The sequence below is a fragment of the Capra hircus genome, chromosome 12, assembly GCF_001704415.2.
Source record: "Capra hircus breed San Clemente chromosome 12, ASM170441v1, whole genome shotgun sequence".
NCBI lineage: Eukaryota > Metazoa > Chordata > Mammalia > Artiodactyla > Bovidae > Capra > Capra hircus.
Genome location: NC_030819.1, coordinates 10372816 through 10395794, shown reverse-complemented (window position 1 = coordinate 10395794; position 22979 = coordinate 10372816). Strand labels below are relative to the sequence as shown.

At 45.0% G+C, this 22979-nt stretch overlaps 1 protein-coding gene across 10 annotated transcripts in view; it reads right to left on the bottom strand.

Annotated features, from left to right (window-relative positions):
* Positions 1–22979, bottom strand: part of DOCK9 (dedicator of cytokinesis 9) — a 288599-nt gene that overhangs the window by 193648 nt on the left and 71972 nt on the right. For 3 of the 10 annotated variants that reach the window (XM_018056405.1, XM_018056413.1, XM_018056417.1), the window contains exon 1: positions 22347–22937. The exons of 4 other annotated variants lie outside the window; for them this stretch is intronic. In XM_018056405.1, the coding sequence (XP_017911894.1) occupies positions 22347–22508 (162 nt within the window). In that variant the 5' untranslated portion in view covers positions 22509–22937. Of the gene's footprint in view, positions 1–22346; positions 22942–22979 lie in introns of those variants that run through there. 3 more of the 10 variants (XM_018056416.1, XM_018056408.1, XM_018056409.1) reach the window with 3 other exon arrangements.

Below are 22979 nucleotides of genomic sequence, written 5' to 3'. Positions count from 1 at the left end.
ACACACACACACACACACAGTGATGGTCCCCAACTCACTCAACTCATCGGTGCCCTCTGTGTAGCTACAAAGTTTGGCACTGAGATAGATAACCTCTAATATCACTGTTAACAGGATTCTATGAATCATAGCCTAGTTTATGACTATACCAAATTCCCATTCCTACCACAGATGTTTATTTATACAGGCAACATGACTTTTTAAAAAATTAAGTGGTGAAAACAGACATCTAGGTGCAAGATGCTGAAACAGGCATGCTATTTGTGCTGTATCCAAACAAATGCTGGGGAAAATATTTTAGTAAGCGTTTTTCTTTCTAACAGTACAAGGAGGAAGAGTTTTATTTCAGCGAAACATATTCTTTGCTCAAATAGAAATGGTCTCTTTGTGATCTAAAGATCTAAAGGCCTCTTTGTTATCATCTGGGTGTGTGTGTGGGGGGGAAATGATTTAAAATAGTTTGTTAAAAAACAGTTTATGAAGTGCTTTCTCACAGTGCAGTTAGAATTAGATTAATAATACATGGCGGAGGGTGAGGAGGAGCAGGGGGAGATGGGGAAGAAGAGGAGGAAAAGGCCTTCTGCCACAAGGGATGCAGGCACAGAGAGCTCAGTGCATTCATCCCATAATCACATAGAATCACGTCATTTAAAATCATATTTGTGAGTGGAGCTTCCCAGGTGGCTCAGTGGTAAGGAATCCGCCTGCCAATGAAAGAGGCACGGGTTCAATTCCCCAGTTGGGAAGATGCCCTGGAGAAGGAAACGGCTATCCTCTCGAGTATTCTTGCCTTGAGAATCCCATGGACAGAAGAGCCTGGTGGTCGCAAACAGTTGAACACAACTGAGTGAGTGAACATTCCACTCCATATATACGTGCTATAAATAATCACGTCCCTAATCAAGGTCAATTAATTCATTATCTTTGTTCTTTCCTCCCAATTGTGCTCCTAATATAAAGTGGTAGTTTTTTCTTTTGTATGGCTTCCAGAAAAAAAATTAGAAACACGCTTATCAAAAACCCAGGCCTCAAACTAATTTTTTGTGTTTAAAATATTTGATCATTATGTTTTAGAATAGTACATTCTAGAAGCCAAACAATAGTAAACATTAAGTTTCATGTTTGCATTCAGTTTAAACTGTAGACAAGTGAAAAACCTTTAAAAAGTTAGGGACATATGGTTATTACCATTTCACAAGCAGGAAATTGTATAAATGACCCAGGTGTTCCAAATAAATGTACACGCAGGGAAAAAAAAAAATCCCCAGGGTCTGAATCATGCTGTTGGAATTCTCTCTGATAGGTCAATGTGCAGGTCATGGGGCCACAGAGGACCCAGAGTCCCACCATGACAGAGACATCTTTTCTCAGAGAGGGCTTTGCTTGTGGACATTCCGCTAATAGCATTCCTTAATGTAAAGCTAATGCCAGGGCACCATTTGAAGTGATAACATCACTGTGGTTCACCACATGCAATGGAAAGCAGGCTGGGAGGAAGGAGAACAGTGAGACGTGTTGGCAGTCCAAGGTCTCTATAAACTCGTGCAGAGGTCCCTATGGAATCACCCAGTAAGTAATGAGCCACACAACTGCTGGTTTACATGCAGCTGTGATAAGCGCACTGAAAGAAATGCAGAAGATGCTCAACCAGCCTGGGCTCAAATAAGCCTCTCTGAGGGAGACACTCTTGAGCCGTGGCCAGAAGGAAGAGTGCAGTTGAATAAAGAATGGCTGAGCAAGCTGGGCAGAGGGGATAGCACAGCACGTGCCAAGATGCTGAGACACAAAAGAGCTTGCGGGTTTGGAGAACTGAAAGATGGCCCACTCAGCTTCGGTGCAGTGGTCTGGGGGAGAGCAGCACAGGCTCAGCCTGGCGGGGTGAGCAGAGTACAGATCGGGCTGATAGGTGCATTAAAGACTGTGCGTCTTAGCCTGAGCTGCACGGGAAGCCATTAATGGGTTTTAAGCAGAAAATGCAGATGACACCACCCTTATGGCAGAAAGTGAAGAACTAAAAAGCCTCTTGATGAAAGTGAAAGAGGAGAGTGAAAAAGTTGTCTTAAAGCTCAACATTCAGAAAACTAAGATCATGGCATCTGGTCCCATTACTTCATGGCAAATAGATGCGGAAACAGTGGCTGACTTTGTTTTTTGTGTGTTCCAAAATCACTGCAGATGGTGACTGCAGCCATGAAATTAAAAAGACGTTTATTCCTTGGAAGGAAAGTTATGACCAACCTAGATAGCATATTAAAAAGCAGAGACATTACTTTGTCAACAAAGGTCCATCTACTCAAGGCTATGGTTTTTCCAGTAGTCATGTATGGATGTGAGAGTTGGACTATAAAGGAAGCTGAGCACCGAAGAACTGATGCTTTTGAACTGTGGTGTTGGAGAAGATTCTTGAGAGTCCCTTGAACAGCAAGGAGAACCAACCAGTCCACCCTAAAGGAGATCAGCCCTGGGTGTTCACTGGAAGGACTGATGTAGAAGCTGAAACTCCAATATTTTGGCCACCTGATGTGAAGAACTGACTCATTTGAAAAGACCCTGATGTTGGGAAAGATTAAAGGCAGGAGGAGAAGGGGATGACAACAGAGGATGAGATGGTTGGATGGCATCACCAATTCAATGGACATGAGTTTGGGTGGACTCTGGGAGTTGGTGATGGACAGGGAGGCCTGGCGTGCTGCGGTTCATGGGGTCGCAAAGAGTCAGACACGACTGAGCGACTGAGCTGAACTTTCAGAAGCCGAAAATGACATGTGGCCACACATGCATGGAGATAAGAACAGAGCTTCAGCTGCAGATGCGGTAGGAGACCACATACAGGGTGGTGGTGGCTAAAAAATGAGAGTGGATGACATCACCCAAGAAGATGAGGGCCCTGAGTAACACAGGTGCTACCACTAGCAATTACCGAAAACCCACCTCGCCCACACCACTTCCACGGTGCAAACCAGCTCAGCGATGACAGTGGTCACACATCTTTTTTCCAGATCCACACGGCAATTCACCAGTAGCTGACTTACACCTTCTAAAGTCACCCCAAGCTAAAACCAACACTGTTATTACACAGTTATTTAATGTTTCTTATATTTATATCCCATACTCTGGCTGGACCATATTTTACTTTTCTTTGATGATCTATATATGTTCCAATTATCAATTTTAAAATAAATGAGTTTCTGATCTTGAAAAGATAATCCAGTCCAAACCTGCCTTCACACAAGAGGAAGGGTAGCTCAGGGAAGTTAAGGAACCTGGACAACATTTGTCCATCCTGGTCATGGGCTGGGTGTTATAAGAGGATGTCCAGGACCACAGTGCCTGATTTCCCATGTAAACCTGTATTTGTGTCTTATTATAATATTCATGTGGAATTAAGTTGCTCTGCCAGCATAAGCATTCCACAAAAAAGTCTGAGTGTTCTGAAACCCAAAGAAACTCCATCTGTGCTGAGCCCAATGTGTACTTATTTCTTAGCTGATTTAACAGAAAAAAAAAAAAAAGAAGAAGAAAGGATGCATGCTCCCGTTTCCCTGACCTCTGAGAAGGAAAAGAGGCCAGCACAGGGTGCTCACCCTAGAACACACTTGCTTAACAAGGGCCCCCGAGGGGCCACGTATCTCACTTCAGGGACCAGACAGTGAAATGTGACCCCTCCAGAGATGACGTCACACTTTCCTTCTACTGAAAAGGTATGGTTCCCCGCCCCCACGCCCAATCAGGACCAAGACAAAAATGTGGGATTGAAAAAAAAAAAAAAAAAAAAGAATCCAATTTTGCTCAAACTTCTAAATAAAGCCTTCCGTTTAACCTCAGCCATGCTGAGCCCTCAGAGCTGCCGTGCCTAAAACACTCTGCAAAGAAGACCTTTCTCAAGGGCCATAATAACACGTCTCCTTCTTGACTATTAGATTCCTATTAGCCACACCTGAAATAAAAACAATGTGAAACACAGGTTAGTCTTCTAAACCAGCCAACATCCTTTGGCCGCCTTCTTCAGGCCCTCTCAGCACTTCCCACCCACCATCCAGCCCCAGCGCCCATGTCTCTGTCCTCAGACTATCTCCCAGGGTTCGCCATGCTCAGCCTCCACGGCTTCTTCCGGGAGCTCACCCTGCTGTTTCTGTGTGACGCTGAGTCTCAGCCCACCGCAGTGAGACATGAGGTCCTCAGTGGTCAAGAAGACCCCACATACGCCCCTGGTTTCGAGCATCTTTGTGACAGGACAGAAGACACTTCCACGTGGGATGGTGGGAGGACAGCTGAGAAGCCCGAGCACCACTTTGCAACCTCACAGTGAGGGAGGGCATGGGGTGCCCGGTCCAGCCTCTGCCGACCCATCCCTGCTGAACCCCCAGCGTCCTCTTTGCTAACGCCCCGAGGAGATTCTCAGAGGGGCAGGCAGAGGCTGGTCTCCTTGCCAAGATGTGCTGCCAACCTGAGAAACGTCCCGGGACTGCGACTCCACAGCGGCTGACCTGACAGCCTCCCCCCACGACGTCTGCTTCGCACTCGGCTGGTGCTCTGTGAGTGAGTCACGGCCGAGAAGAGCTAACCTAGGACCTGGAAGCAGGACGGAGCTACAGGGCAGGGGTGAAGAGATGAGTCAGAGCAAAGCCACACGGGGTGCATCTCGCTAAATGAAACGGAAGCCCCTGAAGACAGGAACCGCCCACCTCTGAGGCTCCAACTGTGCTCACCCTCTCCTGTCGGCAAAGGGCCGATCATCTGGCCAGGCAGGCAGAAAAGCGGAGAAAGCCTATCCCCAGTGGGATGAGCCCTTTTGGACCTCAAGTGCACTTACAGCACTCCTGGCTTTGGTTTCCGTCTGAATCATGCAGCAGCAGAGTCCAGAGCCAAGGTGCCGAAATACTTTACAAGGTTCTGACCCAAGAGGCTCGTTAAGGCTCACAAAGTCTGTAAAGGGCCTGTGGTTCAGGGCACGTAGTCTCGGTCAGCACCTCCCCCTTCGGGGCAGCCTCCCCAGCACCCTGCCAGGCTGAGACTTCCCCAGTCTACCTCCTACCAGGACACCTCTCAAGGGAGGCTGCTTGGCGGCTAACACTCCCAATTCCTTAAACTCTGGCACACAAACTCTTCTAGATCATTCTGGATACTCTCCATGAATTCTGAAATAGGAACAGAGAGAAGCGATGGGGCAGACAGTCCGTCGTGGTGGATGACCCAAGGCCATCTGTATTTGCTTATGGATCAGAGCAGCTGGATTCATCTTGAGGGCTATTTTCTAAATTAGCATGTGACCCCAAGTGTACGGTGAGTGGGTAGTGGAAGAAGACAGCCACAACGTCACTGGGGGTAAGTGGAGGAGAGAGAAAAGGGTGAGGAAGCTTGGAAACACAGTTCTGTTATACCTAACCACAGACAACAGAGTGGACAGGAAGTCAAAGAGAGGCATCAGCTCCCCCTTTCACTTCTGTGATAAACCCAGACTCGAGTTTGGCACCGGAAGCTCAAACACTGTATATTTGGAAAGAAATGGTCTAAGTGTCCTCTCAAAACCTAGTGCGGCAATTCTCTGAGTTCCTTCAATAGTCTTTCTGACTCATTAATCATGTTCACAGACTCAGAGGGTGGATATGTGGCCTGGGACAAGGTTCATAAGAGCAGTTTATGAATACACACATGAAGACGGCCAAGGAAACGATAGCAAAACAACTCTTTTTTAATAAGAAAAGCAAAAAGGAGTTTAAAGGGCTTTTTTAAAAAATTCATTTCCCAATAGAAAAAATTCTTAAACCATGAACTCACTTGCATGTTTCAAGATCACCCACCCTTCTCCTAAATTCTTGAATTGCCTGCTTGCAGCCAAGTGCTCCATGTCTGGGGCTGCAGGACAGACAACATCAGCAATCCTAAAACTTAGCTTCAGTGATTTTTTTTTTTTTTTAAACGTTTCATTTTTAACAGAGGGTGATTAGAAATTATAAAAATGAAAAAGGTTTTAAAGTTTTGGTACGGCTGAAGGTTGTTTTTGAAATTGAGACCATTACTGCCTGTTTTCCCTTTGGACAGGGCCCAGCATTTTTCAGATAAACACGCATCTGCAGAAACCATCAGAGTTTCCACTGGTTTTATAGCACTGGTCACAAGAGAGTATGACTTGGACAGCTGCCTGCAACCCTCCATAACACAAGAGGGATGTGCTCTAAAGGTGGTTGAGTTCTGAGGGTGAAAAGTGAAAGCGGAAATTCAGCATCAACTCTCTCGCATCCCTCCAAGTTCCCAGAAACTATCAATGTGCCCTCGTTTATTCATTTGCTGAAGGGGGACTGGTGAAGTCCCACTCCAGTTAGCACCAATGGGGAACCAAAAATAAGACTAGGTGTCCACTTTTCAGGAGTGGCTAAAACATTCAGGGCTCTGCCTGCCTTCAATAACCCACACCCCAGTCATCCCTGAAAATCAGATTCTGATGTGACTCAAGGTTCTCGAGCTTCCCAGTTGGCACTAGTGGTAAAGAATGCCCCTGCCGATGCAGGAGACGCAGAGATGCATGTTTGGTCCCTGAGTCGGGAAGGTCCCCTGGAGGAGAGCGTGACAATTCACTCTAGTATCCTTACCTGGAGAATCCTATGGACAGAGGAGCCTGGCGGGCTACGGTCATGGGGTTGCAAAGAGTCGGACACGACTGAAGCAACTTAGCACGCATGCGTGCAAGGCTCTTGAAGAGAACATACTTAGAAGGAGCTCCCACACACCAACTTTCAGTTAAGAATACACACTCGTCCTTTTACAGCCCTTTCGCTGGCTCTTCTGCTCTACCAGGTCTTTCTCCAGACGTAGTACTCAGTTCTCAGCACTGACTCCAGAACACCAGCAGGTCTTGGATATGAGTCAGGAAGCAACATCTCAGTGCCCTCTCTTTAGAAGGCCCCAGGATTTCAGGCCCAGTGGTGTAAGTTGCAGAAATTTTCAGTTCACAACAGCAGGAGCCAACCTTTCCAAAGCAATGTGCTAAATTTCCAAGATGCTCTTCTTTCTGGGAATTTGGTAACTTGCAGGTGGCAAAATGCAGCAGAGAAGGCCATCACTGAAAATCTCACCCCGTCCCCAGTTAAACATTTAAAGTTTGTGCTGTGGTGGTTTAGTTGCTCAGCCGAGTCTGACTCTTTGGGGCCCCATGGACTGTAGCCCACCAGACTCCTCTGTCTATGGGATTCTCCAGGAAAGAATACTGGAGTGGGTTGCCATTCCCTTCTCCAGGGGATCTTCCTGACCCAGAAATCGAACCTGAGTCTCCTGCATTGCAGACAGATTGTTTACAGACTGAGCTACTAGATAAACATATGTAGAAAACCTGTGCCTACCTGGGGGTGGAGGAGGGGGATAGGGGAAAAGAAAAATGAGGTAAAAACATTCTCCTCCTATAATTCAAACAAAACCCCAAACACACACAGGAACTAGCATACAAATTCCATTCAGTTCTGCAGTTTGAAAACGAATGACAAATGGCTACAAAATCTTCCATCATCTGTAGCACTCCCCTTAGTTAGAAACTCCCCTCTAAAAAGTGCAAACACCCTTCGACAGATACATTTCTGTGAGCTATTTATACCACGGTGTGAATGTTTTAATCAGATAAGAGCCTAACATCTAGCTGAGATCATTCACACGCAGACTGACAGTGAAAGGAAAGTGGGGGTAGATTTCTGGAACACTGGTTGGGGGGCGGCTGCCCAGAGGATGAGGCACTGGCGAGGGGAGTGTCCCAAAGGCCTAGGTGCAGCAGGAGAGAAGACATCTGACCCAAATGTAACCTTGTCCTTGGTAATGTCAGTAATTATCTCCCTGAAAGAAAAGGCTTTGCAGCCAAGTAACAAAGACACAGACTAAACAAAGACTCTACATTCTCTTCTTCACGCCCTCTTACAGCTAGAGACCTCTTTACGTACACATTATTGGAATTATTATCTAAATGTGCTACCTTACATTCACTTGCTCTTATGAAAACATTTTTAATCTCTGTCAAGAGACCACACAAATTTGACTTAAAAGACTTTATTCTAAGAGGCTTTAGGTAAAATAAGTCCTCAAAACTCTTTAACAGGAAAAGCTGGAAGTGCCATGCAATTCAATGTATACACATGGCTGCCAATTCCTGCTGATGCTCTAAATAGAACGTAACTTCTCATCATTGTGCTCTCTTGGTCATAGAGAGTGGTAACAAACCAAATCCCTGGTCCTGTAAAAGCCTTTTGTTCTGTTTCACTTGTGTGTCAGGGAGATGGGGGAAGAGGGTACCCTTTCCACTGAAAAGTCAGAAGGAAGATACAGTACAGGCCTTCCTCACACTGAGGTAACCCTAGGGTTAACTTTAATTTCTGTGGTGCTGGAGAAGACTCTTGAGAGTCCCTTGGACTGCAAGGAGATCCAACCAGTCCATCCTAAAGGAAATCAGACCTGAATATTCATTGGAAGGACTGATGCTGAAGCTGAAACTCCAATACTTTGGCCACCTGATGCAAAGAACTGACTCACTGGAAAAGACCCTGATGCTGGGAAAGACTGAAGACAGGAGGAGAAGGGGATGACGACAGAGGATGAGATGGTTGGATGGCATCACCGACTCAATGGACATGAGTTTGAGTAAACTCTGGGAGTTGGTGATGGACAGGGAGGCCTGGCGTGCTGCAGTCCATGGGGTCACAAAGAGTCAGACACGAGTGAACGACTGAACTGAACAGTCTACACAAGATGACGACCTGCCTGCAGCTCAGAGAGGAACCTGGGGGTTTTCTGACATGCAGAAGGACACAGCAGGAGATACCAGAGAGGGAAAAGGACCCCCGGGAGCCTGGGCATCTGCCCGGACGCAGGAGGAGGTTCACCAGAAATTACTGAAGCTCACACTTCAGGACCCTTCCTGGCAGAGGCCCCTCCCAGAGCCCTGTATCTAAGTTGGTCTTTAGAGTTCCTATTAGTTCTCTTAAAGAGGGCTCTTAACTGTAGGAACTTCAGGCCTGACAAAAGCTGAATCTGTCCCTGACCTGAAGGCTCCTCTGGCATTTGAACACAGCAAGACCAAAAGTGAACCCATGATCTGTTCTCCTTCCTCTGCTCCATGCCAGCTATGCTTAAACCCACCCCTCCTCTCCCGTGCCTGCATTTGATTAATGGCATCACCACCTCCCAAGTTAGAAGACTGGGCGTTGTTATTCCCTGCTCTCTCATCTATTTCCAGCATGCAACAGTCAAGTAAATTCTAGCTCCAGAGAAAATCCCTCTGGTCTGACCTGTTCCCTCCATGCCCTCCTTCAGAGAAGATTTGTCTGGATGCTCAGAGCTTTCACCCCTGGTCCCCCTGACTCCAGTCTCCCCCTTTCTGATTCTATAGCCCCCTCTGCAGCTGTAAGGAGGTCTCAGCTTTCCCCCCGTCTCCCCGGGACTCTGCTCCTTCTGCAGACATGTCCTTCTCTTACCCCTTCATCTGGTTGACTTCTTTGTCTCCTTCAAGACTCAAGTAAGACATCACCTCCTCCTCCTTCCTTCACTCTGCCCCCAGGGTGAGCTAGGAGTCCCTTGCAGGTTTTCTCGTGGTGGCTGGGCTTATCCCCATCACACTGTACCCCACTTAGGAGTTCACCAGGCCTTCTGAGAGCATGGACTGCGGGCCATTCACCATTGTTTCAGCAGGCATCCAATGGCTATCAGGTGTGACACAGTACGAAATATGTATTTGCTCTCTGACCTGTTTCCTGGCCCAGAGCTTCTGAAACTCTAGTAATTCTGAGTAACAGGGGTGAGAGAAGTACCCTGTGATACATAATAACTCCTTTTCAACTATGCCTGAGTTTATGCTAACGAGGTGACTCTTAGAACAGGAGGGGTTGGTTACCTGAGGAACCAACCCTGTGAATAGAGGGTCTTATCTTTCAGCTCTGCTCCCTGACTTCCCAGGACGGGAGAGAGGCTGCAGGTTGAGTTCAATAACCAATAGCCAATGATTTAATCAATTGTGCCTACATAATGGGGGTTTCCCTGGTGACTCAGCGATAAAGAAGCCGTCAGCAATCCACAGGAGACACAGGTTCCACTCCTGGGTTGGGAAGATCTCCTGGAGGAAGGCACAGCAACCCACTCCAGTATTCTTGCCTGGAGAATCCCAGGGACAAAGGAGCCTGGCAGGCTACAGTCATTAGGGTCACCGAGAGTCTGAAATGACTGAAGCCACTTAGCACGCACGCATGCCTACCTAATGGAGCTGCTGTGTTCACCCTAACAGAGGGTTTTGCAGAGCTTTGCTGGTGAAGGGGTTTGCTGGTAAAGACACAGAGGTGCTGGAAGAGAGGCCTGCCTGGAGATGCATGGAAACCCCTCAGCCCTTCCCCACACCCTGCCTCACATAGCTCCTCCATTCGACTATTTCTGAGTAGTACCTTTTCTAACACACCAGAAATAGGAAGTGTTTTAAGTATTTTTCTAAGTTCTGTGAGCCTTTCTAGCAAATGATCACATCCAAGGCGGTGTGGGGCGGGGGGTGGTGGTGGTGAGGCCCGAATGATTTATAGCTGGTGGGTCAGAAGCACAGCTGACAAGCTGGGAATATATGAAGTGGAGGAAGTCTTGAGGAAGTCTTGTAGAATTGAGCCCTTGACCTGCGGGGATCTGCATGAGATCTGGGCAGTTAAGAGTCCAAATTATTTAATGTGAGGGAAAAAAAACCCACACATTTGGTGTCAGAAATGTTGTTAGTAGGGCTTCCCAGGTGGCGCCAGTGGTAAAGAACCCGCTTGTCAATTCAGGAGAGATAAGAGACAGGGGTTCGGTCCCTGAGTCAGGAAGATCCCCTGGAGGAGGGCATGGCAACCCACTCTAGTACTCTTGCCTGGAGAATCCAACGGACAGAGAAGCCTGGCGGGCTACAGTTCATGGGGTCACAAAGAGGTGGACATGACTGAAAAGACTTAGCACAGCACAGGCTGTCAGCAGAGAAAATTGTTTTTCCAACGTAATGGAAAAAAATAAGAAAAAAGTTTGGGTTCTCTTCTGATTGCTCTTCAACAATAAAGCCTAGAGAAATAAGAGTAACTTATAAGACTAATTCTTTGATGATGCTATTACGAGACTTTAATGATGCTATTTCATAAGCCCAGAAAACACAAGGAATACCAAATGTGCAGAAGGGTAAAACTCGTCACAAATAGGACTGCCTGCCACCAAGCCCACATCTTAGAACTGTATAATATAAGCAAACTCTCATGACACAGACCCTGCAAAGGCAGAACCTACTCCAGAAGAGAAGAGAAAGTCTATCCACTGGCAACCAACTCCCTGCCCCTCTGCTTAGGCTCACAAGTCACATCTACCTCATTTTTCTAGAATATGGGTTTTTCCTTGGCTGCAAAACAGATGTTTATTGAAATGCATTCTGGGATAAAGCCTTGGATTGTTCACTGACATATGAAAAAAGTAACATTTTATCCAATATATCAGTACTGAGATGACAACAAAAAACATACACATATACACAAGTAGACACAGTCGAATACAGATTCACACACACACACACACACACACACACACACACACATGTCCAAAACTTAACACACATTTAAATGTAGGTAAGGAGGGAAATTAATTACCTTAAAGGAAAAACTAGAATTCACTCTTCATCTGTTAAGATACAGATACCTTTCCTATAGAAACAAACACAATTAGTTTGGAATCTCTGGTAGTGCCTCTGCTTGTTGTTTGCTGGGACTCCTTTTGTTACCAGAGACCGGATACGCAAAAATGTAGATTCAAAGCAAGGTTACCTGAGGATGCAGCTGCTACGCTGGAATGTTTCTTTCATCAAAATGCACCAGAGAGTTTTTATAAAGACAAGCTCGATCTCCTCTATGAGCAGGCTACTTCACAAGAGAGCAAATTTACAAATACACACAACTCTACACTCAGTCTTTATCCCTTAGCCCCTGAACCTTTATCAATATATGCTTTATAAAACTACCTAATTCAGCAATGTGTGCAGTACAACCTGTTTAGAGATAAATCTTAAAAGTGTAATATTTGTTTCTCCAAATTTCTTGTTTCCATTTTGATTAAACTGTAATTGAACTCACAGCTGGATAAGAGCTTTGCTTCTATAATGGACAAAGAGTACTCCCAAAACAAAGCCCAGTACAAAAAGGAACAGAAAATATAATGAAGACAGGATCACAAGTCAATGTCTAAAGAATGGATTATTCAAAACACAAAATTGAGAAAAATGAGCATTAGGGGTAAGGAAGGAATCAAATTAGGGCCTCAACTAAACTATATATCAAATAAATTCTAGGTTGACTAAAGCAAGGGTTGGCAAACTTTCTATAAGGGATCAGCTAATAAATATTTTAAGCCAGAAAGTACATATTATAGATCTCTGTCACAACTATTCCGTTCTGCCACTAAGAAAGAAGATATAGACATGAAAAAAAATGGCCTGAAAAAAATGCCAACTAAACTTCATTCATAAAACCAGTTGGCAAGAAGGACCCTTGGATGCAAGAGCCAAATATAATAGTAAATAAATAAATAATCAAGAAAACAAATTCCAAAAGAAAACACTGGTGAATATCTGATCTGAGATAGGCAAGAATTTCTAACCATAAAAGTAATGGAAGAAATCACAGAGGAAAAGACCATTATGCTTATCACTTACATTTAAACTTCTGTTAGTAAAATAAGTGCTATAGCTGTTAGTCGCTCAGTTGTGTCCGACTCTTTGCAACCCCATGAGCTCCTCTGTTCATGGAATTCTCCAGGCAAGACTACTGAAGGGGGTAGCTACTCCCTTTTCCAGGGGATCAAATCCGGGTCTCCCTCATTGCAGGCAGATTCTTGACTATATGAGCCACCAAAATTAAAGGCAAATGACAAAATGGAGAAATACTTGAATATGACAAAAGATATAAATTTGAAAATTATATCTTTTGTCTCTCAAATTGGCAAAATAATGCTGGCAATCATCAGCTATATAAAACAAGACTAATATTCACTGGGTAGATCAGCTGGTAAAGAATACCCCTGCAGTGCCAGAGACCCTGGTTCAACTCCTGGGTCAGGAAGATCCCCTGGAAAGGAATGGGCTACCCACTCATGTATTCTTGGGCTTCCCTAGTGGCTCAGGCGGTAAAGTATCTGCCTGCAATGTGGGAGACCCGGGTTCGATCCCTGGGTTGGGAAGATCCCCTGGAGGAGGGCATGACCATCCACTCCAGTATTCTTGCCTGGAGAATCCCCATAGACAGAGGAGCCTGGCGGGCTACAGTCCATGGGGTCACAAAGAATCGGACTTGACTGAGCAACTAAGCACCGACGGTGCAGCACAGGAATGTAATGTGGATCAATCATCAAGCAATAAAACAATATGCATTAAACAGCCTTTAAAAAATTCATTCCTGCCTTAACAAGTTCATGTTTATGAATCTAACCTATAAAAACAATTATAGATCCATAAAAATATGTTTCGGTAAAGATGTCCTCAGTAAGCCCAAACATAGTCTATAACCACCTAATGCCTAACAAAAGAAAAGCATTAAAATAAATTTGGTATATATATTACAGTGGAATATGAAGCATATATTAAATGGTGTGTTAGCAGAACACTGTGGGCATAAGAAAATGGCCATAAAAATGATAAGAGAAAAGGGCATCAGGACTATTTACGGGATATAACTATTTTTGATATTTGTATAAGCACAGAAAGATATCAAAAAACATGCACCACAGGTTAGAAGTGAAAGTGAAAGTGTTAGTCACTCAGTCCTGTCCAGCTCTTTGCAACCCCATGGACTGTAGCCCACCAGACTCATCTGTCCATAGAATTTTCCAGGCAAGAATACTGGAGTGGGTAGCCATTCTCTTCTGCAGGGAATCTTCCCCACCTAGGGATCGAACTCAAGTCCTCTGCATTGCAGGTGGATTCTTTACTGTCTGAGCCACCAGGGAAGCCCGCACTACATGCTAAACAGTAACTGAGATGTGGGATTATGGCTGATTTTGTTTTCCTTTTTATATTTCCCTGTAGTCTCTAAATTTTCTAAAATAATTATGTATTCTAAACATGAAAGACAATCAACATTACTTTTTAAAAGCAAAAAAGTTGTTGCTTCTCACCATTTCTGTGGGAGAAACATAAATCAGCTACTTTGAATATAGAACAAAGACTTGAACAAAGCAATAACGGCCTTTACTCATCTGTTTCTATTCAGTATTTCTGCTGCTCTTTCCTCTTTAATGTCTACGAAACAGCTACCAATTCCAAAAGGTTGAAGACCTCCCAGAACAAACACATTCCAGCCTCCACAATGGAACATTTCAGAATCCTCCAGGGAGATTTAGCGCTAGTGCTCATGCTTCCAGAAGTTGAGACAAAATTAGTGCTAATTTGAACCCTGGTGTGAGTTTTACTGCCTAAGCATACAGTGATCTAAGTTGATATTCTATTGAGCAGATACCTCCATCAACAGCTTAATAAAAAGCAATTATGAAGGCAAACTGCTTGAAGTCACAAGGGGAGAAAAGAAATTTTCTTGTCTTAAATAAAAAAAAAAATCTCAAAACAGTTATTTCTGGAGGACAGTCTGGCTATAGATATAAAAACCGCTTAAATAGCAAATATACTTTGACGCAGCGATTCCAAGTCTAGAAGTCTGTGCTAAGAAAATAACAAGTGTTTAAATTACATATGGAAAGATGTTTATCACAGCATTTACAATCGGGAAAAAATGGGATATTGGGTAATGTGTTAAATAAAATGTCACTTCCAGATGTCTGTGTGAAGTTTGTGAATATGGGGAGCTAATACTTTATAAAATGCTACAAATTGGTTGGTACCAAAAAAAAAAAAGGTAAAAATTTAGGCCTAAGTCTGCCCTTAGAGCCTAACTTAGTCCATTTTTTAAAAATATAGAACACTTGACAAGCAGTTTCACATGTTAGAACTCCAAGCATTCATTATCAAGGTCATGGATCTTTGCCCTTAAATCAATGTGTGGTAGAATAAATAACAATGTCATGAACAAACAAATAAACAAAATGTCACCTCCTTCAATGTGACTGTTTTTTGAGTCCCCTCAAAATTTCCCATGTGACACTGTCTGAAGGGGAAGCCTTTGGGGGTGGAACCCTCAAGAAGGGGACTGGGGCTCTTTACAGAACAGGCTCCAGAGAGCTCACTCACTGCCTCCTCCATGAGAAGCTTCTGTGAGAAGACGGCCATCTGTGAGCCAAGAAGCAGGTCCCCGTCAGGCATCTACTGGATCTGTAGATGCCTCCATCCTGGGTTTCCCAACCTCCTACAGGAAATAAATGGGAGGGGACTTCCCTGGTGGTCCAGGGGTTGGGACTCTGTGCTTCCGACGCAGGGGGCCTGGGTTCGGATCCAGGGCAGGGAATCAGATCCCACATGCCACAACCAAGAGTTTGCATCCTGCAACTGGAAGATTCCACATGCTGCAACAAAGATTGAAAACCCTGCATATCACAACTAAGACCCAGTGCAGCCAAATAAATATGAAAAGAAAAGAAGGAAAGAAAGAAATGGTAGTTGTTTACAAGCCACTCCGTCTATGTTATACCGTTAATAGCAGCCTGAAATGGCTTATCCACATAATGAAATGACACCATTAAGAATGAGAAATAAATGTGTACTCAGTGATATGGAAAGATGTTTGTGAGTCTATTCAAGCCAATAACAAGACTATATAACAAAATACCATGTATACTATTATGTATTACTTGGGTTGCCAGAATAAAATATCACTGACTTAGTGGCTGAAACAACAAAAATTTATTTTCTCACAGTTCTGGAGCTTGAAGTTCAAGGTTAGGGTGCCAGCATGGTCAGCTGGAGCCTGGGAAGGACCCTCATTCTGGCTCGCAGACAGCTGCCTTCTTACTGTGTGCTCACAAGGCAGAGAGATTTCTTACTCTTCTTAGAAAGGCCACAGTCCTATTGGATTAGGGCCCCACCCTTATGATCCCCTTTAACGTAATTATATCCTAAAGACCCTATCTCCAGATGTAGTCACATTGGTTGTGGGCTTCAGCATACAAACTGGAGGTGGTGGGGGAGACAACACAATTTAGTCCACAGCAACCCATTATATAATTTTTATGAATAAGACTATATGTGGATGAAATTCTAGAAGTGTTAGTCACTCAGTCATGTTCGACTCTTTGTAACCCCATGGGTTATAGCCCAAAAGGCTCCTCTATCCATGGAATTCTCCAGGCAAGAATAATGGAGTGGGTTGCCATTTTCTTCTCCAGGGAATCTTCCCAACCCAGGATCAAACCCAGGGGGTCTCCTGCACTGCAGGCAGATTCTTTACCATCTAAGCCACCAGGGAAACCTAGAAGGTTTGCCTCAAAATGTTTCTATCAGTGGTTACCTTCGTGCAGCAAACACCACAGGCTTGGTTTCCACAATGAATGTTAATCTCCTGCTTATGATTTAATAAATATTAAAAAGATGGCCAATTCTTAAAAAGCACTGCAGAGAAGGACAATATAAACTCTCTCGTGCTAGCTTGTGCTGGCTGCACTCATAGCATCAACAAAGCAACGCAATCCCAGGACACAGCAAATGGATTTGGAATCAGAGCAGACTGTTCCTTGAAAACATCAGCCGAGTTTACCGCTCCAGTCAAAACAGGCAACAAAATCCACATGGCATCATTAGGAAGGATATGAGAAATAAAACAGAAAACACAAAGCCATGGTCCCATGACTGAACCAAGAACCAAAGGAGTGTTCCAGAAGGCAATCAAGCAGATTTCTGCTTTCTTACACCTCAAGACAGTTATCACAGTTCAAGAAACAGTTATGAGAGAACATCTAAAAAATATAAAGATCCAGCCTTTACCTTCCCCACAGCCTCAAGCTGATGCGTATTATTATCCCAGTCTCCACTAACCCCAGTCATTGATTACACCGCAACCTCCCTCTTACCCTCCCACCAGCCCACCCATCCCCGCAGCCCCGCAGACACACACAGGCAGGGCTAAAGGCTCTTGTGATCGTATCACCTCCAGCTCTGTTCTCTTTGCACAGTGCACACAGAATAAACCAAAGGAATTTCGTAACCAGTTGGTGTTTCACATGAGGAAGGCCTGTTTCGCCTGGAGAGACTGAAGTGGTCTCTGTATAAAATTCTATACAGCAGTAAAGGTTGAGAACATGTTGAAGATTCGCAACAAATTTTTCAACAGGAGGACCATGAAATACTTCAAAGCTTTAAGGAGGCAAGAAAAAAGATCAACTATCCATTTACAATGGGTAGGATTATCGCTCTGCTATCCCAACATGTCATGAAAGAAACTGAGGATTAGAGTTTGTCTTCTCCCCTTGCGACTTGCAGTAACGTGCTCTCTGTGAAGGGCTGACAGAATTCTAGCTGCTATCAAGGTTAGAACTGAGTGGCTTCCCCCACGTCAGTTACATTACGCAAAACGAGAACATGCTACAGAATAATCCCACAGTTCCTCAATTCTTCCATGACAGACACATCAAGAAGGGAAGAAGCTACCACCGGCAATGAGGAAAACAGGTCAAGTCCTGGTCAACGGGGCTGGGTCCATCACAAACCTTCACAGACGAGGAAAAATTGGGATTTACAAGAGTTTTGTCTCAGCTTAAGCTGCCCCTTCTCATGGAAGGTGCCTGGGCAATGGGTGGGGCCTCCTCCCCGAGTGGAGACTGGAGAGCTTCCTCCTTATTTCTGTACATCTAGCACCCAGCACAAAGAAGCACGCAAGGGTGTTCCTTTTTCACTCTAATTAATTTACTTCTTTCTTTATTTGGCTGTGCCAGGTTTTAGTTGCGTCATGGCGAGATCTAGTTCCCAGGCCCCCTGAATTGGGAGCACAGGGTCCCAGACAAAAGATCAGCAGGGAAGTCCCCTCAAGGGTGTTTCCTGAATGACCTGGACAGTCCATTAATTAGAAAAGAGAAAATGTTAGGAAAATTCTGTACTCACGAATGAAATCTACCCTAACTCAATCCTGCCCCTCCACCGTAGTTTAGAATTACCTGTCAAAATCAATCTGATCCTCAAGGGGTACACTTGAAGTTCAGTCAGTCCACAACTGCCAGAGAAGCCCTTTTCCCCAGGTACTACCCACCATGGAGCTGATTCACGTCTTTTGGACATAAAAGGAAAAAAGAACTTCCTGCACAAGATCAGACAGCTGCAGCCTTACAAAGCTAACGTCCACACTCGAGACATCCGATTTTTGGTCAGCTTTACTAATCTTAAAAAATCACCCAGGTAATTTTTAGGTAACAGATAAAGATGTAACGTGCAGCGTGTTAACTGAATGATATAAAAACATCTTAATTCTGATTTAGCCTTTGGCGCAACAACAACAAAAAAAGCAGGCAACTTATGTTAAAATAAAAGTTTAAAAAAAAAAAAACCAAGCTAAACAAAACAAGATTTTTATGGAATTAAATTAACATTAAAAAAAAAAAAGACATGTGTATTTCCTCACATCTAGAAAAGCACTAAAATCCTTCATGGTGATGACTGTTCCTCATGACTAGCCAAAGCTTCACAAGACTGGTCAAAACTTTCTGGAAAAATGTATGCCTGACTGCATGTACTCCCTCCCCTTTCACCAAAATCAAATATATACTGATCTCCCCACCTTGCCTCTTTTCACAGACAGATCTGAGGTGCTGTCTCCCAGGCTGCAGTTCTCGTTTTGCCCCAAATGAAACTTAACCCACACAAAAAAAGACATCTGACTTTGCTTCAGAGCCAACCTGAAGGTTTGTTCTTCACCAAAGTTTTCTACTAGTTTATTAATTCATACTCTGCTTTGTTTCAATGGGATTTAAAGTGATTTACAAGCAAGAAGAAGATTAAAAGTATTTTGATAAGCCGATGAGAAAGAGCAGGCAGTGATAAAATAGTAGTACAGGAAAAAAAGAAGCAAAGTTTAAAGGAAATATAAAACAAATCATTTTGAAAGAGCCCATATATCTGTTAGAATCAGTTCATGTGTATGAAACTAAGCTTTCTTTTAACAGTCGACTGAAGAGGTGGCTGAGGTCAGTTACATGAATCATAATGTATATAAAATAAATACAATTCAACTAGCACTTATGCTACACAAAGTAGCTCCTCAGGAAAAGCACCATCATTCAGAGCATGAAGAGAAGAAATTTCTTCCAGGGTTCTTCATAAAAGGAACACTAAAAAATAGAAATAACTATAATTGCTAACAATTAGCACTAACTTACATGAAAACACTGTCCTAAGAACTTCAGATATAGTCACTCATTTAAAAACCTTATGAGATAAGTACCGTTATTATCTGCATCTAATGGGTAAGGAAACTGAGGAACAGAGAGGTTAGGTAAATTGCCCAAAGTCACACAGCCAGCAAGTAGTGGATGTGGGACTCTTGGTCACCACACTATGGTGACTCTTCACCATTCCAAAAGCAAACGAGCAGCGCCCTCCACACCCTCATGATAGACACCACTTTTGCAAGGATGTTTCTCATACCCTTCACTGGGCAAGAGAAGGGCAAGAGAAAAGCACATAGCTTAGTTCAGAAGCAGCAATTCCTCTGAGGCCAGAACGAGCCAGTCCACCCCAGGGAATCCTGACAGAAAGGCAGATAACTGGGGCATTTTAGAGTCTCTAGAAGAGTCGTGGCCTCATGAACACTATTCCTCCTCCATACGGTTTATTATGTATTGAGTGGCCGGGGAGGGGGCTATGCTCTGAGGAGCAGTGAGGGACAGCTCTGACGTGCTGACAGTGACGGTGCAGCCACAAGCACAGTCACTACATCAGCTGAAAGAAGGACAGACACTCTCCTAACCAAGGCTGAGGAGCCTGACAAAGACCTACAAAGGATCAGCCTACTTTGTATGGAGCAGGCCCAAGGGAGGGCCATGGGAATTCTCCCTTAATCAACAGCTTGGCTGGATCAAACCAAGGATGAGAAGGTCCTCAGAAGCCCACGCCACGGAACAGGCCTCAGCAGAGCCAGTCTGGATGGTACCCAAAGACAGCATCCTCAACTGTCGCTGAAGGGTCATAGCGAATGCCTGGAACGCCCAGCTTAGGACCATGCAACTTCTTAGGGTAACTCCAAGACAAAAATGTTTTGGGGGGTGGGGAGAAAGCCTGGTGTCAGAAGATCTTCTCAACAGCTTCTCTGAGTTTGAGTTCAGGACCATAAAACCATTTCCTCAGAATTCACTCATTAGTGGAGCATTTACTAGGAGCCAGGGATTGTTCTGACTGTTGAAAGCAGAAGCAGTCAGTAAAACAGACGAAAACCCCTGCCATCATAAATCTTATTCCTGTGTAAGTACTGTAAGTAACACTTACGAATAATTACTATTACTATACTTAAGGTATTAGTCTTACCTAACTGTGTCAGGGGTATGGCGGGGACTCAGAGAAGAGTGTGCAGGTGGTGTGGCACAATTACACCAGGGGTCAGGGAAGCCTCAATGCCACAGGGAACTCTGGGCAAAGCCCACCGGGAGGCCAGGGTGGACCAGGTAAATGCCCGGGTAGAGATCCCAGGAGAAAAGGTCAAAGAGAGAGGAGTGAGGAGAAAGGTGACGAGGAGGAAGCAGGGCCTGGAGGGCAGGCTGGGGATGGACCCAGCAGTCATCTGAAGGATTCTGGATCTGACTCTGAGCAGAAGGATGATCTGCCTTCCCTTCCCAGTCGTGCAGAGAAGACTCCAAGGGGTCAAGGAAAGAGAGAGGCTGGGAGGCCAGTTTGGAGTGAGAGGATGCACCCTTCCACCCACACCGCCTCGGCCACAGGCTCACGTGGTCTCGTCAACTTTCAGGGTCTGCTAGTGCGGGCGAGGATGGCGGCTGAAGGCATCTGACCCAAGGCACAGGACCAGGGCTCCACACCCAGTCCTAGAGTCCCAACAAAGCCCTGGGGCAGGTTAGTATTCCCTCATGCAATGAACAATAATGAAAAATAAGTAGGGTCTCTCACAGGCAGGTTAACCAAGCACCAAGTCAGCATGGCCTGCAGGAGCAGGAAGGAGGCTGGTGGCATGGGAGAGGTGCTGGCACCACGGCCAGGCAGTCCTAGGGCTGCCAGGGTAAGAGGCTACCCTAATGGGACAGACACTCTAATGGGCCAGTCCTCCTCAGCTGTGATGCCAGTCATTCGCAAAAGCATATTCCAAAGTACTTTAGAGTTTAAAATATTTAATAGTTAAGACAGCACCACTTAAACTGCATGCCCACACGTAACACTCACTGCCTTCCAAAACGCATCTGAGGCTCATCCGAGGCTCTCTTTCCCTTTCCTCCCAGGGATTCTGAGAGCTAACACCACGTAAACCTCTCCCTAAGACGCATCCTCTCTTGGGGCTCCTGCAAGGCTGGGCCGACCTGGTTTGATCCCGGGAGCGGGGTGGGGTGCGGGGGGGAGATGTGGCACGCCAGCCTCTGGGTCTCGGATGACAGCCCGCGACCAGGAAGGTTTCGGGGGTTCCACACACCCTGCTCTGGCCATGGGCTCCTGCTGGCCGTCCCCCTCCACAAAAAACGCCCACATGTATTATTCCCCACTTGTTTAGACAAGAACTGCCATAAGAACAGACGGGAAAACGGCAAGGCATTCTGAGGGAGGAAACCAACACGGAGCTTTCTCATGAGCCTGGTATTTGTGAGAAGGCCGTGGAGAGGCACACCCATCTGTGACTTGACACCTCCTCGTGCCCTGGGAAGGAGCAACCATCACAGGAATGTCAACTGAGCTTCCTTTGCCTCTCAAGAGCTTTCACTCACAAAATTCTATACGGCCAGATTTAAAAATAATAAGCCTGTAAATATCTTTCTCACACCCATTACAGTTTTCTTCCATGTTTCCTTTACATTTCTGCCCCGAATCAAAGGACGAACCACAAGCCATTAGTAAGGAAAATCTAGCCAAGTGAAAGGATAAGAGGTAAAGGGACTGAGTAATTCACCATCACAGGTAGAGGGTTCGGTCCGTAAGACCCTAGGTCCCGGCTTCGCCCACTGTTATTTCCGGCACTATACTGAGAACACGGAAGCTCATAACGCTAACTCAGAGAGCTGGTCTGTGACCACATGCCCTACTGCAGCTGCTCTCTCTGCATGTGTTTTAGGTCTGATTAACACATGACATTCTCACACATACAAACAGGCACCTCACAATTTACAACTGAAGGCCACTCGCTACCCACTGACACATGCAAGCTATATACACATAAGCATACTGAAATAAATGAGTATATTTGCTTTACCAGCAAAGGCTAGTTTCATTCTAACCCCAACAAACTACTTGCTAATTAAGAGACAGCATTTACCAGACAGGAGGCGATCAATAGTTCTGAGTCTTCTTTTGTCCAATTGTATGCTGTGCATTCAAGGGCATTATTCTCGCCTTGATGTTTGCACATATAAGCACAGTTTCTCTCAAAAACGGTGCGGATGCCTTTAAACAGAATCACACTAGTAGTGCAGCCCATCCCCAAGCTGTGGATGCTCAGGTCTCCAGCAATCTCTACTCCATTTCCACACTATCTTCCTTGGCTCTTCAGAGCAGACTCCCACTGTACCATCTTCACGACAGGCAGTTGCCGACACCAGAACAGAAGGGAAGCTCCGAGCTGCTGTACTAGATGCTGCTCCTGCCCAGCCGCCTGACAAAAAAAAAAAAAAAAAATTCCGAGCTCCGAGTGTAACACAGGAGGGGTGGTGCAAAAAAACAAGATGACACACCTCAGATGCACCAAAATCTTTAAAGTACTGTATTTTTTCCAATAGACTTCCTCACTGTTAATACCAAAGGACAAATAAGCAGAAGATGTACATGTGGTTACTGGAAAACTGCCGGCTCCGGTGATTTGCTCGGGATTGTTCTGAATCTCAGAACCTGCCCAAAAATGAAAAAGACGGAGCCAGACAGTCACCCTGCTGCAGAGGCTGCCGGAGGCACA